Source organism: Hydra vulgaris, chromosome 11 (assembly GCF_038396675.1).
Source record: "Hydra vulgaris chromosome 11, alternate assembly HydraT2T_AEP".
In the NCBI taxonomy this organism is placed as follows: domain Eukaryota; kingdom Metazoa; phylum Cnidaria; class Hydrozoa; order Anthoathecata; family Hydridae; genus Hydra; species Hydra vulgaris.
In genome coordinates, this window is record NC_088930.1 from 21,837,198 (window position 1) to 21,862,573 (window position 25,376).

The 25,376-nt window shown below is 28.2% G+C and overlaps 1 protein-coding gene across 5 annotated transcripts; it reads right to left on the minus strand.

Annotated features, from left to right (window-relative positions):
• On the minus strand, positions 1-25,376 carry LOC136087520 (uncharacterized). Of its 5 annotated transcripts, none has more exons than XM_065810457.1 (13): positions 25,333-25,376; positions 22,168-22,370; positions 21,677-21,979; positions 21,408-21,434; positions 20,705-20,911; positions 20,227-20,447; positions 19,886-20,043; positions 9,659-9,711; positions 1,767-9,408; positions 1,646-1,681; positions 1,318-1,359; positions 957-1,045; positions 1-409 (listed from the first exon to the last, which is right to left on the minus strand). In XM_065810457.1, exons 4-8 carry the CDS (start codon positions 21,418-21,420, stop codon positions 9,705-9,707), a joined length of 606 nt encoding a protein of 201 aa, XP_065666529.1. In that variant the 5' UTR covers positions 21,421-21,434; positions 21,677-21,979; positions 22,168-22,370; positions 25,333-25,376; the 3' UTR covers positions 1-409; positions 957-1,045; positions 1,318-1,359; positions 1,646-1,681; positions 1,767-9,408; positions 9,659-9,704. The 5 variants fall into 5 exon arrangements, with proteins under 5 accessions (XP_065666529.1, XP_065666532.1, XP_065666530.1 ...); XM_065810460.1 differs by lacking the exon at positions 25,333-25,376 and having other exon boundaries at positions 1,767-1,832; positions 2,006-9,408; positions 22,168-22,444; XM_065810458.1 differs by lacking the exon at positions 25,333-25,376 and having other exon boundaries at positions 1,767-1,929; positions 2,006-9,408; positions 22,168-22,444.

Here is a 25,376-nt window from a genome sequence, read left to right on the forward strand (position 1 = left end):
TTAAAATAATCACTTAATAATTACTATTTATTTAAGAGACTGTTACATATAACCTCATCGACGATATAAATATGCGTATAAATATAAGTAAATTGTTAATAACAATAGATTAACAACTTTTGTTACTTAATTTTATTGTTTCAAACAAGGATTGTAAGTCAAATAGGTTACTCACAAGACTGCTATTTAAAATTTAATACCAATATATTTTTTAAATCAAAACTATTCGAAGTAGCTCTACATTTCACTCACTTTTAAGCAGATTTTCCAGGTGATCAAAAAACTTAAGTTTGCCATGTGTTCCAGGCCTGTTGATCTTTTTTTGCATGCCATGTGTCAGCAACTTATTAAGCACTCTTGAAATATGGTCATGGGTAGTCAACCCTCCTTCAAGCATCATCCATGACAGCTAAAAAGATTAGAAATATTTTATACAGTTATTGTTACATTCTAAAATCAACAGTATATGGGTACCCGAAATTAATTCAGAAATTAATAAAAACGTACCATATTCTTTTGGTGCTTTTCAAATTCAAAATATTGCAGTACAGAATTAAAAATTGGGGACTCGATTTGGCTGATATTCTGATCAACAGGATCATTACAAAAACAAGCTTCCAACCTTCCTTGTCTTTGTTCAAGGCTTCCCGGTGGGCACAGGACGTAAAAAAGACGTCTTTTAAACGTCTATTGAACGTTTTGGACGTCTTTTGAACGTTCAAAAGACGTCTTATTTAGGTCCTGTGCCCACTGGGTTGTCAACTTAGATTGAATAGAACTTAGTTCACAAAAAATGTACGCATTTATAAGAAAGTGACAAGTTATGAAGGAAAGTGCCCCTTATGAAAGAAAATGACTTGTTACTAATGTTACTGAAAATAAATAATACTCCTATTTTTCATGAAAAAACATGGAAAAAATAAATACTGAGCCTTAGCAATATAAAATATTTAAACCTTGTGCACTAAATGATTCACCATTTAGACAATTGTAAATACCAAGCTTACTATCATGCATCTGTAATAAACTTGAATCAGCAGCATACCTAGGAATCAACTAAAATTGCAACATTTTACAATAATAACAATTATATATATATATATATATATATATATATATATATATATATATATATATATATATATATATATATATATATATATATATATATATATACATACATATATATATATATATATATATATATATATATATATATATATATATATATATACATACATATATATATATATATATATATATATATATATATCAAGATAATACTTTTATATGAAAAATAAATATTTTGCGGCATACATTTGCGGCATACTGATTATCTGTCGGTGGAACACTTGAAACCTATACGAAATTAAAAAGACATTAACATAATCAAACTTATTATGCGAAAGATAAAGAAGTATATCACAATTTTTAAAAAATTGCAGTTGCCTGGATAGATGCAGGTAATTGCAAACTAGAAATCTTTAAAAAATATATAGCAATAACACAAAATAGCATAAATCTCAAATTATCATAAACAGCAAATTTAAAATAAATTATGTTCTGATACAATGATACTAGAATAAAGCAATATTAAATATATTTATTTTATCTTTAAGGTTAGGAAAAAGAAAAGATAACATACATTAATCTGACAACTTGTAGTTATTGAAGAGAAAAACTAAAACAATGAAAAAGTTGTATCAAAAACTTATCATTTGAAAAATTATAGCAGAATTATCTGTTTATAAAATTACATTACATACAGTTGATGATGATTGGATATTTGTTTCTTTTGTTCTCTAAAAATGTGTAGAAACTTGATGCATTAGCTAAAAAAATCATTTAAATAACTTTGGCATAATTAGTTTTTAGCGGTGGCAGGGGCTTTAAAGCTGATTTAACAACAGTATCGTGGGTATGGTAAGTCTAAAATATCAAAATATTTTATGAATAAAAATTACTAAACAAACTGTCTAAACTGTTGCAATAAATAAAACATTACCATTGACTCAAAACAAAAATCTGTATCAAAAGTTGAGTCTTCAGAAACGATGCGAAGTGGATGAATTTAAAAAAAAATTGGATAATAAATTCTTAAAAAAAAAAATAAAACCATAAAAAACTTAACATAAAAAGATATAAACATACCTATAAGCATAGTTTTGCATTTTATATGTAAATAAACTGGAAGCAGTCGTTGTCTATTTAAGCCGTGAACTGGTTGAAATAAGTTTATATAAAATTTATTGTTTTTTACCTTCAACAACATTGGCATAATTAAAAAATAATAACTTGTCGATACAATATTCCTAAAAATCACCTTCAAAAAGAAGGTTTAACTCTAAAGTCTTTTTCAGACACTCGGTGGAAAGCACGCATAAATAGTGTTAAAGCATTACGTTACCAGGTAGGAGAAATATACGTATCATATGAAATAATTAGTTGCGATTCTTTTCCTGCCGATTGCCGAAACGAAGCTGAAACGTTTGGAAATCAAATAAAAAGTTTTTCTTTCCTACCCAGTCGGCACGGTACGTTTTTAAAACGTTTTTTAGACGTTTGTATAAGATTTAAACCTAATAAAAACGTAAACGTAAACGCAATTTACGCAAGTAACCGCGTTTACGCACGCATTTAATACGCAACTTACACATATAAAATGCGATTAATAACGCAACTCAAAAGCAACTTACGCGTTTAAATCCGTTTGCGAGCATGACTCAAACGCGACTTACCTAACCTATTTAAAAAAATAAAAAGTAATTATTTAATAATTCGCATTTTCTTTTCAAGAAAACACGAATTATTAGTAGTTACTTTTTATTTTTTACATCAATTTTTTATTAGTGATTACTTTTTCTTTTTTAATTTAAAGATGTAATACAATTTTTTATTTAAACCATTGTGTTATTATTAAAATTATTGTTGTTATTGACATTATTGTTGTTATTGACATTATATATTCATTTTATTTTTGTGCTTTTCAAGTTCAAAAAATATATTGTCTTCATACTATAAGTTTTCTTTTCACTATCTGAGTCATCGTCACCCGAAAAATCATTTAAACTTTCAAGAAGTTTTAAATCTACTTTTAACAATGAGCGACTGATAATGAGATCAGCATTCATGTTGCCTCATCTCTTCTCACATACAAAACCAGAAGTACTAAAATATCTCTCTATAAAAGCTGCTGATGATGGAATATTTAGTAAGATGACAAAATGGTTTCATAACATTGGCATTTTAGCCAAAAATCATAAGAATACACAGATATAGCAACTTCTTTCCCTTTGATTTGCTTATAAAAGTAAAGTTTTTCTTTTTTCGATTTCAAGTAAATTAAGTTGTAAATTAGGCTGCCGAACTTCTGGGCAATAGTTATCATCTGGCATAAATCCACTGAGCGAATCAGTTTGCTGATCTTTTGAACTCAATCGTTCTTTCGTTTGTATAAGCTCATATCCTGGTTGCAATTCTGAAGCACTTTAATGCATATTATGAGGCGTAAAGAATTTTAGGACTTCTTGTAGCTTTTCTAATGCTCTTAAACAACTTTGGGTTACAATACAAACTTTAATATAATAAATTAATATATAGAATATAGTTATATAATATATAATATATAGTTAAATTTATAAATTAGGTTTTGAAAAACTATTTTTTAAACTAAATTTTAAAACTATTTTTTTTTTTAATTAAATAAAATAACTTAATAACTAAATAAAATTGACAATCAGATCTAAAGAACCACAATTTTAGCTTTAAGATATTCAACAGTGATGCTACTTGATAAATTCCTGAGTTAAGTTTGTACTGAAACTTTATTTTAAAAGAAGAAATTAACAAGTTAGCAAATTCTTTCCCATTTCCTTGTAATTCCATTCTACTCCATTTTGAAAACATAATAGTCAATGCAATAAAAACCTCAGCAATCAATAAAAGATTCTTTTTTACAATTAAGTTGAACTGATACGCGGGAAAAAGGATTTGTAGGTATAGTTCAATCTTATCTTATTCGATTGGACATTGATTTTCCGGATCGAATGCATTTCTTTTATAAGCACTTTTTAAACTTTGTAACATTAGGAAAGCAACCAACGAATTCCATCACAACTTATTTGTAATTTAGCTTTATTTTTTATGTGGTATTGAACGCTATTTATAGATTGATTTGTGCTTCTTGCGTACTTTGAAAGCGTTGCAAGTAAACGACACAAATATTTTTGTTTCTTAATAGCGATTCGTAAAGCGATGTTTGTTTTATGAGCTGTGCAAGAAAACAGTTTTGATGTTCCCAATTCAATTTCAAGATCTTTAACAACCTCAGATGAAGATTGTATTCATTATCTTCGTTAAAGTCATAAGTGATGTTCACTTTCTCAGCTGTTTTGGTTGAAAACAGCTATTAAAGGTAAAGGTATTGATAATATTTTCATCTCCGAATTTATTATATTCTGCATTGTGATGTCTGTTTCATACCAAAAATGATGATTTCTTTGTTTAAATCACTGTTCGTTAATGTTGCACCAACCGCAATAAGGTCCAACATTTCAGGAGATGTCCATATACCACTAAATAAAGTGACAATCAGGGCATCGTCTAATTTTTCGTTAATTATGTTTGATAATTTTGCCATCATTTCTGGTATCAAGTTTTCTTTAAAACCTTTTACTTAAGGAAGTGGGACTTTGACTATTTTCTTCAGAAAGGGATTGTTAAATGTATTAATCGAGCAGTTTGATGTAATAAAGAACTTGATAGCGTTAAAAGTATCGGCATTTTGAACGCATTGGTTTTGATTTGATTTGTTTAGAGTGTCGTATGAGTCTTACTTACCCAAAATCTTGTGATGTTTCTTTTGTAAATGTTTCTTAATGTTAGATAATCGACCAATACGAACTGTGAACTTTTGATTACACAATATGCAGGAAAACTTGACATTATCTTGTGATTTATTTATTCAAGTTTCAGATGTAGTGAAATGAATATATGAAGTATACTTCCAAAATATATAAAAGTTATGCGCTAGATTATACTTAATAATATATTAAATCTAAGAAAAAGTAATTTAAATACCTATTCAATTAAATTTACAACAAACTTCTTTTACGGAAAAATGATTTTGTTTATCAAATTACACGAGCCTTTAGATAATTTTGCCAAAAGACTATAACCTTGAAACCTTAATTTCACGACTTTCTGAGTAGGAGGAATAGAAATATTGGAAGCTGAAGTACTATTCGAAGACTTTGCCGATAATGATGTCAACGTTGCACTAGTCGTCTACATAGTAGATTTCGTCGTTTTTGAAAGGATTAACAGATCTTTTCTCTTTGAAATTGTTTCTCTAGATTTAGATGCAGACGAACTTCGAGATAAATAAGGTTGTAATTGCAACTGTTGTGATTGTAATATTTCTTCCTTATGTCCCTTTTTTGAAATAGACTTTAAGATATCCTCATGATAGATCTTACACTTTTACGAGATTGATGAGTCATATTAGGTTGGATATTTATGAAAAGATTAAGTAAAACTCGGTTTTCTTTCCTAATTTTTATTTATTTTTTTTCATAATTATATATGTTTATGCTGCATATCCTTTTATCATAGGAAAATCCCTATAGGAACTGCCTTATGCTTTAAGGAAATGCCATAAGACATATCCTTTAAAACAAATTTTTACGTGATTTAATATGTTTTTAGGTCATTTTATAAGGAATTAAAAAATAATTATCGATTAAATTTGTTCGAAATGATATTAAATTTCTCATTATAATGACTCCTTTTATTATGAGTTTAAATTGAGTGAATATAGTCAGATTCATATAATAATTGAAATGACCTTACTAATTAAAGGTATTAAGTTATACTTTTTTCTAAAAATAGTTTTGGTTAAAATAATAGTACCGCATACAACTGAGTATTATTGTGTTCAATTTGTGAGCGGAAAACTAGTTTTTCCTTTGTTTTAAGCAGTTTTTAAAGTGTACGTGTGCGCTGACCAATCACATAGTGTTTTTGTGGTTGAATTCTCGTTTAAAGCAATCCTTTTTATATGTAAAATTTCGCTTAAAAAGATTGACGCTCACTCAATCTTTATGCATAAAGTACCCGTGTTCACCGCTCCTAAAATTAATTTTCAAACCGTTAAAATATGAGTTCGTTCTCAAATTACGCGGGGTAATAAATTTGTCACATTTGGAGGAAGTAGTGAGAAATTTGTGACGTCATAGCTGATTTGATTTTCAACTATTTATAGCTCTAAATTATGGCAAGCCTAATTTTACGTATATATTGTTAATGTAGTGGCATTAAATTGCATTGCAACTTTTTGAAAAAAATCAACAAGTAAATAATAAACGGATAAGTAAAAAAAAAAGAAAACAAAGAAAATTTTTTGAAAGCGGAAAAAAAGACAAATAAACAATTTTAATTAAAAAGTAAAGTATGATGCCCATCTTCTATAAAAATCTTTAATGCGTACAACAAATAATTTTACTATTCTATTCTTATATTTTATTTAAATATTAATGGTACAATTATACAAATAAATTAATTGCCCATGGCTCGGAAAAGATCTACAAAAAAAAAATATAGTTAAAAAATTTTTTTTTTTAATATAATAACATAAAACAAATATAACAAAAATATAATAAACGCCCTGTAAATATTTAGTTTTAATATTTATGTATTGTTTTAAAAGAATTAAACTTACCTAAAAGTTTTAAAAACTAAATAATCACAGGAGGTTTTACCTAACACATAATGGGGCATTTTCCTTCACCCAAAACTAACAAATTGCAAATAAATTAGTTTCATGGATTAAGTTTCAAAACTTTTATACTTTAAATATTGTGGAATAAATTACCCACAAAACAACATTTTTTTATCGTAACAACGCAAATATTTTTTTTTTACTTTTAGTGGAGCAAGATGTTCCTAAAGTCAAGTCTCTTGTGCATTTGAGAGACCTAGGTAGATTAATATTGTTTAATTCATTATATGCTATTGTTTTAAAAATTTATATATAGAGATAAATTTTCTAGTAATTTACTAACAAAATCCTTTGAAAAGTTAAAAGTTGGTTAAAACCAATTATTTGTTTGAATATGTAAATATCTAAAGCAATAGTATATAAGAGGAATTAAACAATACTAATCTACCTAGTTCTTACAAATGCACCCCTTATGGACATCTTACCCCACCCTATCCCAAACTTGAAAAAAAAGAAAGCACAAGAAGAGAATGAAAACAATTGTTAAAAAAAAAAACAAAATGAAAAATTAAACTCAGGTACAAAGAATAAGGGGGGGAGAAGACTGCGTCAAAGTAAATAATTGTAGTACATATCGTACATATATATGCGATATATGGACGATCTTTCTTATTGTAAATATTATGATACAACAAAGGAAATGGAATATATATATATATATATATATATATATATATATATATATATATGCGTACTTTCCGTTTCAGTTACGTTTGTAAACGCATTTGTACGCGTTTGTATTACGTTTGTAAACGCAATTTATATGCGTAAGTTGCGTATTTATTTTTGAACGCAAACTCAAAACGCAGTTTTGTTTTCCAATGTATGATTATAACCGAGTGTGAAAAAAATGGCGAATATTAGCGTTTTTAAGTGTAATTATTTTAACTTTAAACTTCAACATCAAATTAGAGCACTTTTTTTTAATTTTCATATCTATGTTTTTGTACGATTTTTAATCAGCATAAAATTCTCTATCATAATCAACAATTAAAAAATGAAAAAAAGGTGGGGAGGGTAATGCAAATAAACATTTAAAATCAATAATTAATATATAATTATATATATAAATAATAAATAAAAATATATGTATTTTATAATGCATCATAATATGATAATATTCAGTGACGTAAAGGCAGTAAAGGCAGTAAAGGCGAGGACCAATACCAAGACTCCAAGCTTCAAGACTAAGTCCAAGAAAGTTAATTGAGTCTCGAGACATCTCGGGACCAAGATTTAATTCTCGAGATCAACATCTCTGATGAAATCATACTATGATGCATTATAAAACGCATACATTTATAATATTCTAGCTATTGCTAATATGTCTATCTGTTTATGTCTGTATGTTTATTTTGAATCATATTAAGTTTGATGCATTATAAAAAGCATATAATTTATAATCTTATTAAATACAGAAAAACAAAAGAATGCAAAAAGTATTATTTTTTCAAGTTACAAATGATTGTAACTCTACGAGTTACGACAGCATTTTTAAATGCGCATTTGTAAAACCCTTTGTGCAACATGAGCTATAAAAAAAAACATGATTCATCCGTGGAAATTCCATGGGATTTCAATTTCCATGGAAATTCCCCTATGGAAAGTTCATGGAACTTCAATTTCCATGGAAATTCCCCTATGGAAAGTCCATGGAATTTCAATTTCTTTGGGAAAACTATGGTTTTTTTTATAGAATTCTATGAGATTTCCATAAAATACCCATGGAATTCCATGGAATATTTCCGTAAGGGTAGTGCGTATGATCTATTCCTGAACCAATTTTGAAAATGTATTTCTTATTAAAACAATAGTTTTAAATTTTAAATCATTTCTATCCCCATAGATGACCATAACTAGTAAAACTTTTGAGAAAAAAAAAAGTTATACGAAAAATATTTAAAACATAAAAATTATAAAAACAAATTTAATTAAAAAACTATAAAAATTTATTTGAAAAAAACTATAAAAATTTTTATGAAAAAGCTAAAAATAATTGCCGTAAGCAACTTGCCACAAAAACTTTTTAGTGATAGATAACTCATTATCAAGAAAGAAATTACTATTGAGAAACTAAACAGATTTTTTCTTGATGTTGGTCCAAACCTAACAGCAAAAATTTGGTCAAAAAGATTTGATTTATATCTTCTTTTTTTTTTACTTCAAATTTACCTAACAGTCGAGGCCACTACAGTCGAGGAGGCTACATTTAGTTGTGGTTATAACCCTCTCTCAGCCCTATAACTCCGAAACACGAACTTTGACAAAAGAGGTTGCGTCGCGAAGAAACAAGTTAAGCGTGGTACTGCCAGGTACGTGGTGGTTTGGTATGTGGTGGTTCGGGCGTGGTACAGGACGTGATACTGCCAGATACGTGATGGGGAACTTCTTGTTTATGAGGCAAGCGCTCTACCACTGCACCACTCCCGCAATAACGCAATAATCGTACAACGACTAATATAATTCGAGACGAGCCTAATTCAAACAAAAGTGAACAACATAATGCTTTTAACAGTTTGAAAAAAAAATTGCAGGTATCGATCAAATTTATGCTAATGTAGCTAAATCTGTTATTGATATTATCAAACCATCGTTATTCCATATTTTTAATCTCTCACTTAAAACAGGTCCTGATAAATTAAAAATTACAAAAATAATTACCTATTTTCAAAATTTAGTGATGAAAGTAATATTCAAAACTATAATTTTAGTCGTGCCCTGCTTTTCAAAACAAATTAAATATACTATGTATAACTGACTTTATAAATATATAACTGAAAACAAAATGTTTTCAGTTAAATATTTATATAACTGAAAACATTTTGTTTTCAGTTATATAACTGTAATCAATATGGTTTTAAAATGAACCATTCTACTTACCATGCAATAGTAGAATTGGTTAAGCATATATCCAATCGATTTGATACTAATTACTAAATTTAAACAAATTTCATTAAATGTAGATAAAACTAAATTTCTTGCATAAACCAAGGAAGACTAATAATATTCTTATTTTACCCAATCTTTTAATCAATAACTTAATAATTAAAAAGGAAGTAACTGCAAACTTTCTAGTAACAAAACCTTTAAAAAAAAATTTTCGCTTATACACAGCTATATTTCTTATTGCAAGATTTACTGAGGTAGTAATAATCACACGAAACTAAAAAAAAGTTTTTTTGGTTTCGTGTGATTATTAAAATGTAGAAAGTGGTAAGTATTAAATAGATTTAAAACTTTAAAAGTTTAAAGTAGCTTTAATCCTTTAAAATTTTAAGGCTATTTAAAACTTTGAAAATGGAATGTTTTAAATAGCCTTAAAACTTTCCATTTTGAAAAGTTTAAAGGCTAATTCTAAATTTTAATTTACTTTTCTCACGTTGAACAGTTTTGTAATGTATTATAAATTTAGGTCATTAATTAGTAGCTATTTATAAAACATTTTAGTTTACATAAAAATATTTTTCAAGATAAAAATATTATTTCATATCTTTATTATCACTTCGTTTATAAACAAATAAGTTAAGAAAGCGCTCTTGTTTCAATTTGTAAATTTGGTTTTTAAGAAAAACTCTTGTATTAAAAACACTATTGGTATAATGAAAACATCAAGCCATAATAAATGTATAACGTATTTTGTCGCACCTAAATCAAACATATCGTTAATTAAAAGAGGAAGGTAGCTGGCAAGATAAGTTACAGTAAAAACTATACAAAAAGCTATTGTTTGTATTGTCAATGTAGAAATAGCATTTTCTGTGTTTTTGATAGAATTAAGAATGTTAACGTAAATAATAGCAAGTATTAGACACGGAATTATTCCAATAAATTGAATTTTACGCATTAAATCCACTTTCATCATAAAATATGGTATAGCCAAAACCCCAGAAATAAGGTATGAGAAAATATGAATTGCAACTAAAGACCATTTTGTCGTTTTTTTTGTAAGGTAAATAGATGATTTTAAAGGGTATTTTATAGCTATCCAACGTTGAGCAGCAATTACTAATGTTGTAAGCACCATGTTCCAATTTAAAGCTGGAGATATAATTTTCATTACAAATGTGTAAAAAACTTTCCAATTCATTGAAGTACGCGGAAATTTAATTATTACATACCAGTAAATTATCTTTGTTAGACCAAACAAAATGTTTAGTATAAATATATTAAAAAGCAATATTGTCAATGACCGAAATTTTCTCAATTTAATTACAAAAACAATCGCAGAGACATTAACCACAAAGCTAAGAATAGATAAACTTGTTTCAATGGTTTGATTAATTTTCAATTGATTTTGATCAGACATAGCAACAATTTCAAATAGCTGGAGTATGTCACGTGTACTTAAGATTGCTAAGTTTTAAAAATCCACATCTGGTTATTGTTATTTTTTGAGTTTGTAGCAATATATATTTGTCTAAAAGTTAATAACTTTGAATAGTTGCTAGTATATTTTATAAAATAGTACAAAATAAAAAAAAACACGCAGAAAAGTTATTATTAAATTAAAACAAAAAGAAGAAAACATCTAGAGAAGAAAAAAAATAAATTGTATCAAAATAGCAAAACTTTTAGCAAAGCTAAAATGATAGTGAACGTCTCAAATGAATTACAGCTAAAACAAATATTGATCAAAAAACTTTTGGCTGAGTTTGCATTATTAAAAAAAGTGATTATATGGCAATATTTAAAAATTTGTTTTTACAAAATCATTTTTTTTTTCTTTACTTCTATTCAAAGAACTATATGTCTTTTAGCATTGCTGGTGAATATAAGTGTTTTTAATATGAGATACAAGTTGTAAAGTAAACTACTTTAAATACAAAATACATAAGATGTTAAAAAATTTTAGTATTTCTTTTTTTCTTTTTTAATTTTTTCGCTTTTATTAAAGTCAATATATTATTTAATCTGTTTATGTTGTTATCATATAAAATACGAAAACAATACAAAAATCTTTTAAATTTATCAAAATAAAAAAATATAGATTAGGGGAGATGTTGGTCTATGGGTCTAATAATGGTCTAATTTGGTTCTAATTAGTGGTCGAATTAACATTTGTTGTTTTTCAGAAGAAAGGCTTTAGGCAGAACTTTTTTTCTTTCTGTATGTTACAGGTAATTAATACAGATCTCTAAATTTTAGTTACCAGCTTACTTAGCAAATTCATATGCACATTTTTGATTCAAATGGCGCATACATTTCAACAAAGATTTTTACTTTGAAAAAAAGGGGACTATTAAAAATGAGCTCAAACATTTTTATAGATTTTTCTATGAGTAATTTTATTTTTCTAATTATTTAGTTATGACTATTAATTTATTATTATTATATAAGATGGTAACAAGTCGTCAAAAAATAAATAACAAATGTAAAAAAAACACAAATGTAAAATTACACTTTTAGATAACATTTTATTATAAAATTAATTTTGTTCAGCTGAAATTTTGGTTTTAGTTTCGATAAAATGTTTGCCAAAATATCGGTTTCTGTTTCGATATCAAACTAGTATACCCAAAATATCGTTTATTTCGGTTTCGGTCGTTCACTAATGCCTTTATGTTAATATATATTGTGTTGTTAAAAATCAAAAACTCATAAAGCAATAAATACTTTTAAAATTAAAGTTCTTATAAATAAGAAGTCTGGTTATGCTTCTTGATTCATAATTTTCGCGTCATGTTGCTATGGATTTAAATGATCATTAAAGATGTAATGATATTATATTTTCCATTGAACTAATAAATAACATAGTGTAGCACTTTTGAAGTGTAGCAAATTAAATTTTCATCATATAAACATGACGTTTTTGTAACATGGCGAATCTCTAGCATATAACAGAAAATTCGTTTTTTCTAACAGAAAGTTCGTTTTTTTTAACACAAATTAGAGTTAGAAATTTAACTTTAAAGTTAGTTGTTTCTAACAGAAAAATTTTTGGTTAATTTTAATTGAGCTTCCACTTTAAATTTCTTCGTTAATCATAATTTCATTATGCTTAGATTGCATGTATTTATTATGAAAAATTGTTATGTGATTTTTTTTTTAATATATATTTAGGTAAATAATAAGAAAACTGTGGAAAGCTCTACATTTTTTTAAAAACAGTTGATATAGTTAAAAAATTATTCATTTTGTATTTCTGACTTAGCGCTTTAAATGTGTGGAGTTCTTTTGCTTATAAAACTATTTGAAGCAATATTACTTAGAGAGTTAAGTACTGTTACGTTCAAATCTTTGATCTTTGATCGCTATATTATTTACGACTACTTTTAAATTTTTCAATAAGTTCAAAAATTTTATAGCATATTTACAAACTATTTTATAGCATATTTACACACAAACAATGCTGATACAGTTCCAATCGAACTGTACGTTCTAATATAGAAAACTGTATACTGCAACTGATGAATTGTTTTAATGATAATTCTAGTAGTACTTAAAAATTTATTGAATATATAAAACATAAAATACAGCTAAGTACTAATTTTCAATTTATTCATGTAATGTTTCCGTCTGATTAGCTCAGCATATAAGCTGCGATAAGCTATAAAAGCGATAGCGATAAAATAAACTCGTATTCTAGCGATATAGCGATCGTATTCTAGCGATATAGCGATCCAGCGATAAAATAAACTCGTATTCTAATGTCTCCGTTTGGTTTACGACACACAGTGACTTAGATTAAATTAAAAATGGCAAAAAGTCCGGAAAAAAAAGTGAAAGCTTTATCGTTTTTAGACTTACAATGTTAAAATAATCTACTTTTTGATCTAAAATCAACTTTAAATAATTTTATACATATTATTATTGTGTAATTTTTAAGAGATATATGCGTAAAAAGTTAAATTTATCACCATAAAATTATGAATATTTAAGGTTATCTTGCAAGCAAACTTTATTTTCCACCTCCATACTAAACTTTATTATTATTTTTGTTAAAGTAATGAGTGCTTAGTATTTAAAATTTATTTACTTTTTTTTCTATAGATTTTGAAAACAAATTCTTTTTAATATTTTTTTTTAAAATTAAAATTTTAGTACACAAGTTTAAACATAAGTGCCAGCCAAAAAAAAGTTCATGTTGTTCCACATTCAATTTTAGTGAAACAAAATCACTAAACTATAGCCAAGTAAACCCTGCAGTATTTGCTGCAAACCTCTGCTCCTTAAGGAGATATTTTAAATAGATTCATGGATAGTTTTGTCAAATGTAACACTCACCCCTCCCTTTTCGATTTAAAAACAGTTTTCGGACGTTTGTGTAATAATGTACAACCTAGTATTTACTTTTTATTTTGAAAATTAAAGAAGTTTTATCATAATATTGTTTGGTAATAAAGAAATTAAGCTTCAAAAATGAAATGAAAAGGTTGGATCAATAATTAAAATCTCGCGAATCTGAAGCAAATAACGAAGCACTTCCTGAAATTCTTATAAAATTTATCAACAATTCCGAAATGATTTTTAAAGATAAACTAGGTGAACTAAATTCTAGAGATTTTTATTTCGAAAGTGAAATATAAGCTTAAAAAATATTGAAGAAACTATAATAAGTTTTAATGTAAGAAAATAATTTGCTAGGAAAAAATCTCATTGATTATAATGTGTCTCTTCATCCTAGACCAGGAAGATCAACTAAGGAATGGGGAGATCTGTAAGGAAAAAAAAAAAAAAAATCAAAATTTAACTTTTCTTACTAACACTTTTTTTCAAACGAATCTAAAGATAGCATAAGTGAATAGCAACTTAAGTAAACAAGTAATATAACTCAGACAGGGTTTAAACTTTATATGGTCATAATTTTTGAACGCTAAAATATTTTAGTATGAAACTTAAAATTTATCAATGAATATAAGTCTAGTTAAAAATGGTACAAAAAATATTTCATCAACTTGTTGCTCTCACGTTTGGGGCAGGCTAGGCCAAAATTTTGGAACTTTTTTGTTCCCAAGCTCCAATCATCACAATTTTTGGAAAGCATCCTTAATTGACACAAGTATAAACATATAAATGTTTGGAGTTTGCTCATTGTCGGGAAATTATCTCAAAGACCAAAAAATGTTGTCGCCAGCCCTGAATTTTTTTTTTAAAGTTTTTGTTTTAGTTACTTATATACTCAGTACTAGTGAACGGAAACTTTCGGCTTCGGCCGAAATTTATGGCCGAAACCGCAACCGAAATTTCTGCTTCAACAATTTGTTTACTTTTCCTGTTTCGGCCGAAATTTCGGTTCAAACCGCAACCGAAATAAACCGAAACTTTTAAAAGATTTTTTTTAAGTTTTTATATAGAGTGTGATCATGACGGTTTCCTAATTGTAATCGTTTGATAGTAAATCAATTTTTAATTATAACAATTGTAAAAATTTTAATTGAAATCACGTTACATAATAGTTTTAAGTTACTATTCTCAAATCATTCTTAAAATGAATTAACATTTAAGTAAAGCAACCCAAACCAATAGTTTCATCAAAAGTTTCTCAGTGCTAAATTTTACAATGGAAAATAATCGATAAAAAAATACGGAACTTGCAATATCTGCAATTTGAAAATATCTCGTGGATCTCACAATCCAAAACTTCAATCACTTAGCGGACTTTCATCACATTTAAGAAGTCGTTTACTCTAAAAAATCTCCTAACTAAAAAAGCAATACTTACAACTACCGGCAGTCCTGAAAATATACCAACCTCAGATCAAGTTGAGCCTATTACAATTAAAAAAAAGAACAATACCCTTATTTGACACCAGAACAAAACAGCAGAGGGCTGAAATATTGCAATTTGCAATGCCTGGTTGGGTTGACAATATCTCAAAAATTGATTTAAACTCAGAAGGTCTGAAGTTTCATAGATTTATATTAGAAAACAACATTAAAAGCAAAGTTTGTTTTGGCAAAAGTAGCAAAGAGATTTCTTAGACATCCACCAACATCTACCGAAGTAAAAAGGTTGTTTTTAACTGCTGGAGGCATTCTTTCAAATTAAAGAAACAGACTTTTGTCAGAAAACATGAAAAAGATTAGATATATATAAAATAATTTTTTTAGCTTTAATTCAGTGATCATAAAAGGTTCAGGGATTTAAAACTTTCTTTTTCAAATTTCGGCCGAAATTTCGGTTTCGGTTTCGGCTACGGCTTAACTGAACCGAAATTTTGGTACTTTCGGTTTCGGCTCAAATTTCGGTTTCGGTCGATCACTACTCAGTACTATGTTAAATGAAAGGCTAAAGTCGCTTCAGCTGCGTAGGCTTTCTGCAATACCTTTGAGTTTTAGGTTGAAAAATGGACGTCAATTTATTTGACGGCGCTGACATTTTGATTAGGTTTTTGTGTTTCTCACTGTTAGCATGGCGGTATATGTCAATAGCTACTTTGTAAGCGACGGATAAGTAACTGTCGCATATTGCACACTTTGCCTCATTCTCATTGTGCCCTTAGCAAAGCATGAATACTTATTTTTCATAGTGCTTGAGAATTTGCATTTTCTCTTCTTAGAAATTGAAGTCATTTTTATAAAGAAAGTTGCAATTCAGTTCAAGTGCTGTTGTTGCTATTAGAGCGTAAGCTAAAAATAAAAATGTGCTGAGTTAAAAACGTTTTAATTAAAAAAGTATAGATCTTTTTTAAGTTTTTTAATTATTTTGTCGTTCTATAGAACAAAAGAACACGTAAATATTTAGTTTTAAGAACAGTTAATTTTAAATATAATTAAATTACGTTCTTTCATTGTTTCGATAATTGTTTGTAAAACTGTTGGACAAATGAATAAAGTAAGACTGAATAAACATTCCAATGCAATTGTAAAAATGAAATGCGCAGGGTTATTTAGTAGAACTTGACGTTTAAATTAAAGAATAGAACGTCAAAAGAATTCTAAAAATTATACAGTTTTAAGAATAGCTAAGTTTAAATATGAAAGTTAGGTAAAAAAAAAGCATATGAAAAAGTTAAAAAATTAAAATATTAAAAAAGCCGGACATTTTAAATGTTTCCAGCTTCGCCTGCCGGACAGAGGACAAAGGACAAAAAAGGAAGACATGTTCTAAAACATAACCTAAAACGTCCGTACTACCCTGGATAAATATAAACAAGGAGATAAAAACGTTTAGAGGAAAAGAATTCTAGAAATAAAGTTTACGCTAAAGTAATATAAGAAAGACGATATAAGACAGAGTGGTAGTATTAGAAAATAAACAAATATAAACTAATTAGTCATTTATTTACATGAAATATTTTACAAATACTTTTATTATATAACAGTATATGTAAAAGTAAAATTCAGACAGATATAAATTATATATGTCAACAAATTTTTGACGATTTTTATCTCCCCCTCCTCCCCCTTGTCAACAACTTGTCAAACTTTCAAAGACCCCCTTATAAAATTACGTCAACATTTAATTAACCCCCCCACCCCCACCTTAAGAAAAAAAAATTTATTTTAAGTAGTAGTTACATTAGTAGTTTACAACTTCAAGAAAAATTTTTTTAATTTTCTAACATATTTTTACAAATAAACCCAAATCTTAAATCGTAGCCTCAACATCTTCCTATGGAGATGCCAAATGCTCCTCAATTGTTATTATTGGCATAGAGTCTGATTGAATAATTTCTTGGGGAACCAAAACACCAGAGAAGTCAAAATTTTCTTCATCTAGCCATTCTACACTAAGCATTTCTCCATAAGCAATAACTGCCATGAGTTCTCTCTGTCTTTTGGCAGCCACTCGCATTGGACGAATTCTTTGTTGTTGGGGTGCATGTGTAGTATTACATAAAAAGATATGGAAATTTATTTAAGTTTATATCAGATATATCTGGTGCTTTAAGACCCTCATTAGTTTGACAGACTGGAATTGGTGGGGGGATAAATCTATTAGCAATAATTTCAAAATACGAGCTTCTAATCGGTTGGCAACAAGTTAAATCACAGAATTTGATAACTTGTAGAAAATAGTGATTCTTACATGGTTTTGGAACCAGACTTGTTCTTTGATTATAAAATTTTCAACTTCAAGCTTAGACTTTTCAGGCACAATATACTCTGCCACTGTTGGAAAATTATCTATACTTATTTGCTTCCATATTTCTGACAATGTTTGCCCAGCATATTTGAAGTTTTATTTTTCCGATTCTTCGTTAACTGTTCTACCTTGTGTGTCAAGGGTGGCTTCCAAAATGTTCATGCGACAAAATTAGTACGGACAGTTCACGACTAAGAGGAGCCATTTTTCTTTCTACTTGATTAAACGCACTTCTACCAGGCGCATTTGTTGCTACAAACATTGCATCAATATTTTGCTTTACAAAATGATGGACAGCAACATCAATATCTTTTCGATACCTTGGATTTTCATCAGGTTCACCATCCACGGACATAATAAGAATCGGTTTAATCAACTCGCTGCTTGGATCTTTTGTAACAATGTCAAACTCCTCCAATTCAAGAGGCCTCTCATAATCTAGTCCATGACTATAAGCTGATGATGAGCAATGCTTGCCTGATCTGATGGCTATGTAAGTTGGGCCTGAATATGATACAGCTTCCGGTTTACCTAAACCGTCTTTTTGGATTTCAATGCCAGCATAAACAGATGGTATGAGTTTGTGTCTAGATGACTTTTTGAAACGTTGGCTTTGCCGAAAGCCAACGTTTCAAATTTTTTCTACAAGAGAAAGATCAATATGTATAACTTAACTGGCCACTGCTCGCTAGACAATGTTACGTATTGCGCCGTTTGGCACGAGATGCTGTGTGGCCGCGCTGGAAATCATATCTGCAGTGTTCTACTTAAAATTCTTACGGAAATCGTTTTGAGGCACCCGGGAATTAAGAAAATCATCTTGTGGTCGGATTCTTGTGTCCCACAAAACAAGAACAGCATCATGTCTTACGGTCTGGCGCATTTTATGAGACTAAACCTTCAAATTGAAAGCGTCGAGCAAAAGTACTCGGAGCCTGGCCACGGGAACGTGCAGGAGGTCGACGCCATTCACAGTCTTATTGAAAAGAGTCTGCGTTATTCCGAAGTGTTCAGTCCACTGTCGGTATTAAGAAATTTACGTGCCCTAGGTGAAAAGACGGGCAAACTACGAATCCTTCAAATGAAATCAGCAGACAATTTGCTGTACATAGAATACAAACGGACGTTTTCGGATGAACAAACAAACGTTCGTCTAGGGCGAAAATCTGCTCGCGGTAAGGTTCCTCGTGACGCTCGGCCGACTGTATCGACGATATCAATCAAACCAGTGATAACTGCTGAGAAGAAAAAAGATTTAAGCTCAATGTTGAAGTACATGCCGCTCGTTGATCGCCAGTTTTTTGCGACAATTTTGTAATCAAAAACATGTTAAGAAACTTAAAAATACACATTCTGTGAACATTTGAATGCATTTTTCGTTTAATTGTCGATAAATATTTTGAACTGGTATTGAAAGCCATTCTAATATCCCGTTTATACTAAATCCATTCAATCCCTCTCCTAGCTTTTGAGTTTTGAAAATTTTCATTAAAATAAGGTACTGTTTATCAAAGTATCAGTAAAAAAAATGGACTTAGAACAAATATTTTTTGAACTTTAAAAATTTTCGGAATTATAATGATCTATGTCCAAATTTGGTCAGCCGTTTAACAACCTTATAATTTTTTTTTTATTGGAATTATATATTTTTTTAGAATCTTTACATCTGTTTAAATAAATAAATGGCCCCAAACAACACAATTGTTTAATAAAGAACAATTTGAGCACTGTTGAACTTTCAAACTTGATTATCTCCAAACTAGCTTTTGTGGACTTAGAACACTCTAATTCTCAGCGGACGAATTCAGCAAAAATTTGAGTGGGGGAAATTTGTGAAAACAAGTTGACTACCCCCACCTGCCATAACAAAATCAAAACATTGATCGTTTTTCATTGAAAAGTCTTTAAAGACTTTTGTTTATTAGGGGGAGGCTAAGGCTCCTTAGCCCCCTCCCCCTAATTAGCGTTTCTGATATAAATCTATATATTTAACCATTTTAATGATCAAAACAGTTTTTAAAATCCGAGTAAAACAAAAATATTATTTGAAATAGCTTATTGAAAACTCTATGACTTACTGACAATGAGAGAAGTTATTTTCATGTTCAATTCCAATCTTTCCACTTCTGCCAGCAAAGTTTAATTGCAACGATAATCCCTTTGAGAAAAGCGTTCTTAACAATCTGCGTGTTGTACTGCTGATATTTGTTCCTCCAATTTGACCAAGATGATTTACCTTGATTAATATCAATTAATATGATTTACTAGTTATTTCTAATTAGTCTTAAAACAATAGATATAAAAAGCTAAAAGATAAAATCTTTTAAAATTCCTGTTTCAATTTTTTTAAGAATAGAATATCATTCAACATATACAATATAAAAAAAATATATATATACAAATTATGAAAATAACATACTAATAACTTAAAAGTAATATTTTCTTTCAGCTTCTCATCAAAATCTGTTAGTGCTTGTATGCAATCAAGAGGAAAGCTTATGCCTTCCAGCAAAGTTTCTAAACTTTTGTGTTGGGTTACAGAATTAAGTATTGCATTCAAAATCTGTGAATGCATAGCCTGTTTTGTCTCTATTGAAGCAAGTCTGGTGAGAATCACTTGTAGATCTTTCGGCAGTATTCCTACAATTTAATGTCATTAAATTAAACTTTATTAGCTATTGATTGCTTGGGAAGAGCGTCATTACGCATCAAAACCAATTAACTATTTGTTATATGCCTAAGATCACAACATTTAAAATATAGCAATAACATTAGCAAAAAAATTGCGATTAAAATATTTATTCCAGCACAAATAATTGTATATGAATCATTTATTTGAAATAAAAGTCGAAATAAAATTACGATAAAAACTTGATACTATGCATAAAAAACATTACCAGAGATAGCATTGGTTGTTGATGATGGAGATGAATTAGTCATACATGGGGAATACAAGTTAAAATTTTGCTGAAGTTGATTATTCGATTTAGAAGTTTCTGGTAATACAACTGGACAAGAATATATTGTAAAATCCTCCTCATTCTCTTCATATGATATGTTTAACTGTCGTTGTTTTAAATTTGGAGCAGCTATCACAGAATTAACTAAAAACAAATCAATTAAAAGATATGCTTCTTCTTATTTTTTATGGATTATGAAAAACAAACTATTGAATACATAGCAATCTTAAAAGTACGCATGGCAACAAAGGGGAGGGTCAAAATTCAAATTTATTGGCGTACGTACTTTATGGACAACCCTTATATAAATAACTATTGTATTATAAATTTTTTTCACATAAAATTTTGAAAGGCCATTATAAAAGATTTGCAGGTTGACTATATCATGTGACATGTGACACTATGTCATGTGACATGTGTAGCAATGATGAACATTTTTATATGTATAACAATTCAAAATTATTTAAAAAAATCATAATTATAAAATTGTAAACAAATAACAAGAATTAAAAATTGTAATAACAATATAATAAAATAAACATATATTGTATTAATAATTATTTAATTAACAATAAATCAACTTTAAAAAATCAATTAAAATTCATTGCAGAAATTTTAAATTGTAAAATTTGCTTGTTACCTGATGAATTCATTGTTTCATTCTCCCCTAAAGAAAAATCTTATTATTATTATTATTATAAGTATTATTATTGTTGTTATTATTATTATATTACAGCACATTTCATAATACAGCAGTTAATAAGACTTATTAAATACTTGTAAATTTTACATGTAGAATAAATGATAAACAGAAATATTTACATAGTGGAATAATATATTTGTAAATCATCAAGTTAAAGCAGCTTTAAATCTTGTTTAAGAACTTTGTTTTAAGAAATTTATATTTACCTAAAGTTGTATTGGATACTACTGTCTGCAATGGTTTAGCTGTAATTTTAGTATTTCTAAGCCTAGGATGAAATGTAAGCTTGTTAGGCTGAATGCTTAACTTCACTAAAGAGTTGGTCAGTCCTTGAGGAACAATTGGACTTATAAGCACTGTATCATTATCCTCATTATGTTCTTCATCAGAAGATGAAAAATTATTTCTACGCTTTTTTAACAAAGAAATTTGCTCATTATGATCTGTGTCAAGAGCTGAGGTGTCCAATTCAGCTTGTTTTAAACTTTGACGAGCTCTCTCATGACATGCTAAAGTAAAAAATAAAATAGAGCATAAATCTTTCTCTTAGAAATAATGTAAAACTCTCCTATGTAAAAGTTATTTGAAATATCTAGTTGTAAAATAATTAACATTAGTTTCATTGATTTTAATGAATTGATTTTAATTCAATGTTTAAAGGATATAATTAATCAAAGTTAAAATATTTATCAAGTACCATCTAAATGTAATATTCTAGCTGGCGGCTGCTCTCAAGATGTTTTTGGTTCTTCTTTTTTTTGTATAGAAGTTTCTAATCGACTACCACAATAAGGGGGCCAGTAACATAGACTTACATTGCGAATCCATTTTAATGGCACTATGGCTACTGAGTTATCATTTATAAAGTGCATAATAGCAAACTCCATTTCCTTGAATAACCTAAGAAAAAACTTATAATAACGATTCAAGTACAAATTATTGCAAACATATTAATTACCTTAATTAACTTTGATTTGCTATTCCCTATTATTAAAAAAATAAAAAAAAGGATTTCCAACATATTTAACAACAATTTTTATTTAACATTTAACTAAATACTTTTATTATTTTATAGTCTAAATGTATGTTTTTAAAAAAAAATAAAAATAAAATTTTAAATGATCAATAGAATATTAAACTACAAAATGAATAATGCATTTTTAATCCATTGAAATAAGGCACAAGTTTTATAAGTTAACATCTAGTTTTCAAGTTTTGTATAACACTTTACGCATCCACTAAGAAGGATAATTATCTTATTATGGATAATATCCAATAATATATTAATATTATATATATATAAAATAATCATAATCTAAAAAAATATAAAATAATCATAACCTAAAAAAAAAAAAAGTGAAAAAAAATATTTTCTGACAAAATTACAGAAAGAAACAACATTTCAATCAATTAAGACAGTAATTATGAACGATCAATAGGTTTATACAAAACTATAATAAAGTTTAAGTTCAACTATCACATTTCAATGAGAAAAATAAATTTTTTAAAATAAAAATATAATTTTGATTTAAAATAAAATAAATAAAAACTATAACAAAGTTTAATGCAACAGAGGTATAATAAAATATTCTGATGAATCATCATTTGTAGGGAGACAAAGACATTTCTTGAAAACCACTGAAACAGACAAAAGTTGCAATTTAGATAAACTGTATCTAGAAACTTTACAACTTCCTAATTTTGTTGATGAAATAGGATACATAAATCCATCATATACAATTAGGAATTTTTCACAAACAAATGTTACATCATTATTCATAAGTAGTATATTACGAATAAGACATGGTACACCATCATTAGTAATAAAACAATTATCTCTATTTGATGTTGACAATACCCATTTCTTTAACTGAACTTTTTTAAACTGTTTTGCGTGTTCAAAACCATGAAACAAAGGGCCATTTAAATGCTCACCTTTAAGTGAATTAAGCAAGTTATTAGTAACATCATTTTTTAAATTTCGGCATAGTTTTCTCTCTCCTAACCTTCTAACTATTTGCTGAATCGGAAATTGCGGTTTTCTAATCATTTTTTTTAACTGGCCTAACAGATTCTCAAAAGGAAAACAGCTAAAATTATCTAATGGACCAAGCATTTGCACATCTTTAGATAAATGAATAAGACAGTGAACATTGTAAACAAGAAACCCTTTACCATAAAGTCTTTTACCTTCATTTACAAATAAAACAAGTAAATTGTGAGCATATTCAAAACAATTCTTCGAAAACACTGGATCTATTAATATTGTTATAGCTACATTCAGCAACATAAAATGGTTGTACAAGGGCAATGGTAAAATATTTGAAAGCACTAATGGACCTAGATAAAGTAAAAATAGACGAAACTCAGTTGCTTTCCAGCGTAAAACTTCATGAGCAGAGCGACACTTTCTTGAAAAATCAGATGGGATATATTGTGCTAAGAAATGTAGACTATCAGACAACTGACCCATTGCACGAATACCAATTCGAACATGCAAAGGGCCTTTTGGACCTTTCCAATTACGAAGCAATCGCCTCATGACTCCTAAACAAATCAGATGCATATAGTCTAATCCAAACTGACTAACAAAACCAACATTCAAAGGTTTTAGAGGAGACACGTGGCGATGATGTCTTTTGTCAATCATATGAAAAAAAGATAAGTCTGTTCGTAGTGGTGCATTGATTTCAGGAAAAATTAATTTGCCATCATGCTCACCATTAGTTATGCATTTTTCACAAGCATTATATCCGGAGTGACCTTTTATTCCCTTGATAAATGCTCTTGCAGGCGCATCACATACAAATGAGTGTATTTTAACAGAGCAGCTTCTGTTATCAATGAGAAGACCTTCTTCTACTAAACGCTTAGTTTCTTCAACAAATTCTTCAAGGAACTCTGCTGCGCTTGGTGGTTTCTCTTTTCCACTATATATTCCGACAACAAATGGCTGTTTTATAGTTTTTATACCAATACTTTGTATCTTTACGATACAAAGTATTGGCAGAACTGATACACAAGAGCTTTTAAAAAGAGGTAATCCATCTACATTAAGTTGCAAGTTAATGTTTGTATGCTCTGGTATAAAAGAATTATCAATGAGGTTTTTCAACCCATTTTTAAGTCCAATGTGACAGTAATCCCCACCACTTTTAAGTTTTCTAACTTCAAAAAACGTAGGCGTCTTTAATAATGTTCTTGGATGTTGTGGTAATGAAGGGAAATATGGTTTAAGAATACATAGAAGTGATGCAAGTGCCACATGGGTTATCTTATATCGCAGAGACCAATCACGAAGTATTTCATTTATTTCAGTATCATAATTTTCATTGTCATCGTCAGAGCTAGACAGAAGATATTCATTTGATTCTGAATCGATATCATTAACATCAACATTTGCTAAATTTGAATCTTTAGTTGAAATATTGTCAGAATCAGAGTTAAAACTACTATTTAAATTAAAACTTGTTGTCTGTGTATCATTTGTTGTAATTTCACTTAAAAAAGCTTGTTCATCTGTAAATAAATTTGTATTTTTCTGCTGAACTAGCTGCTTTATTTCACAAAAATTGGTACGATTTGGAAGATTGTTATATATGTTTTTAAAATCAAGATCAGCTTGTTTTTTACTTTTTCGATGAATAGTAGAGTATGAGAAATCTTTTGTATAGTTAGTAGGTACGTGTGTAAAAATTTCAAACCATTTATTTATTCAAGTTTTATATATGGTTCGAAAGAGCTTTCAATTTGTAATAAAATGGTGAAAAATTTATGAAAAAAGAATCATTGCAAAAAAAATTATGCTCTTTTAAGTAACATTATTTTGTATGAAGCATTGCTTAAGAAAAATGCAACTTACGTATAAAACTCGCGTTCGGCTAACGGCAGCTTTGTAATAGAATC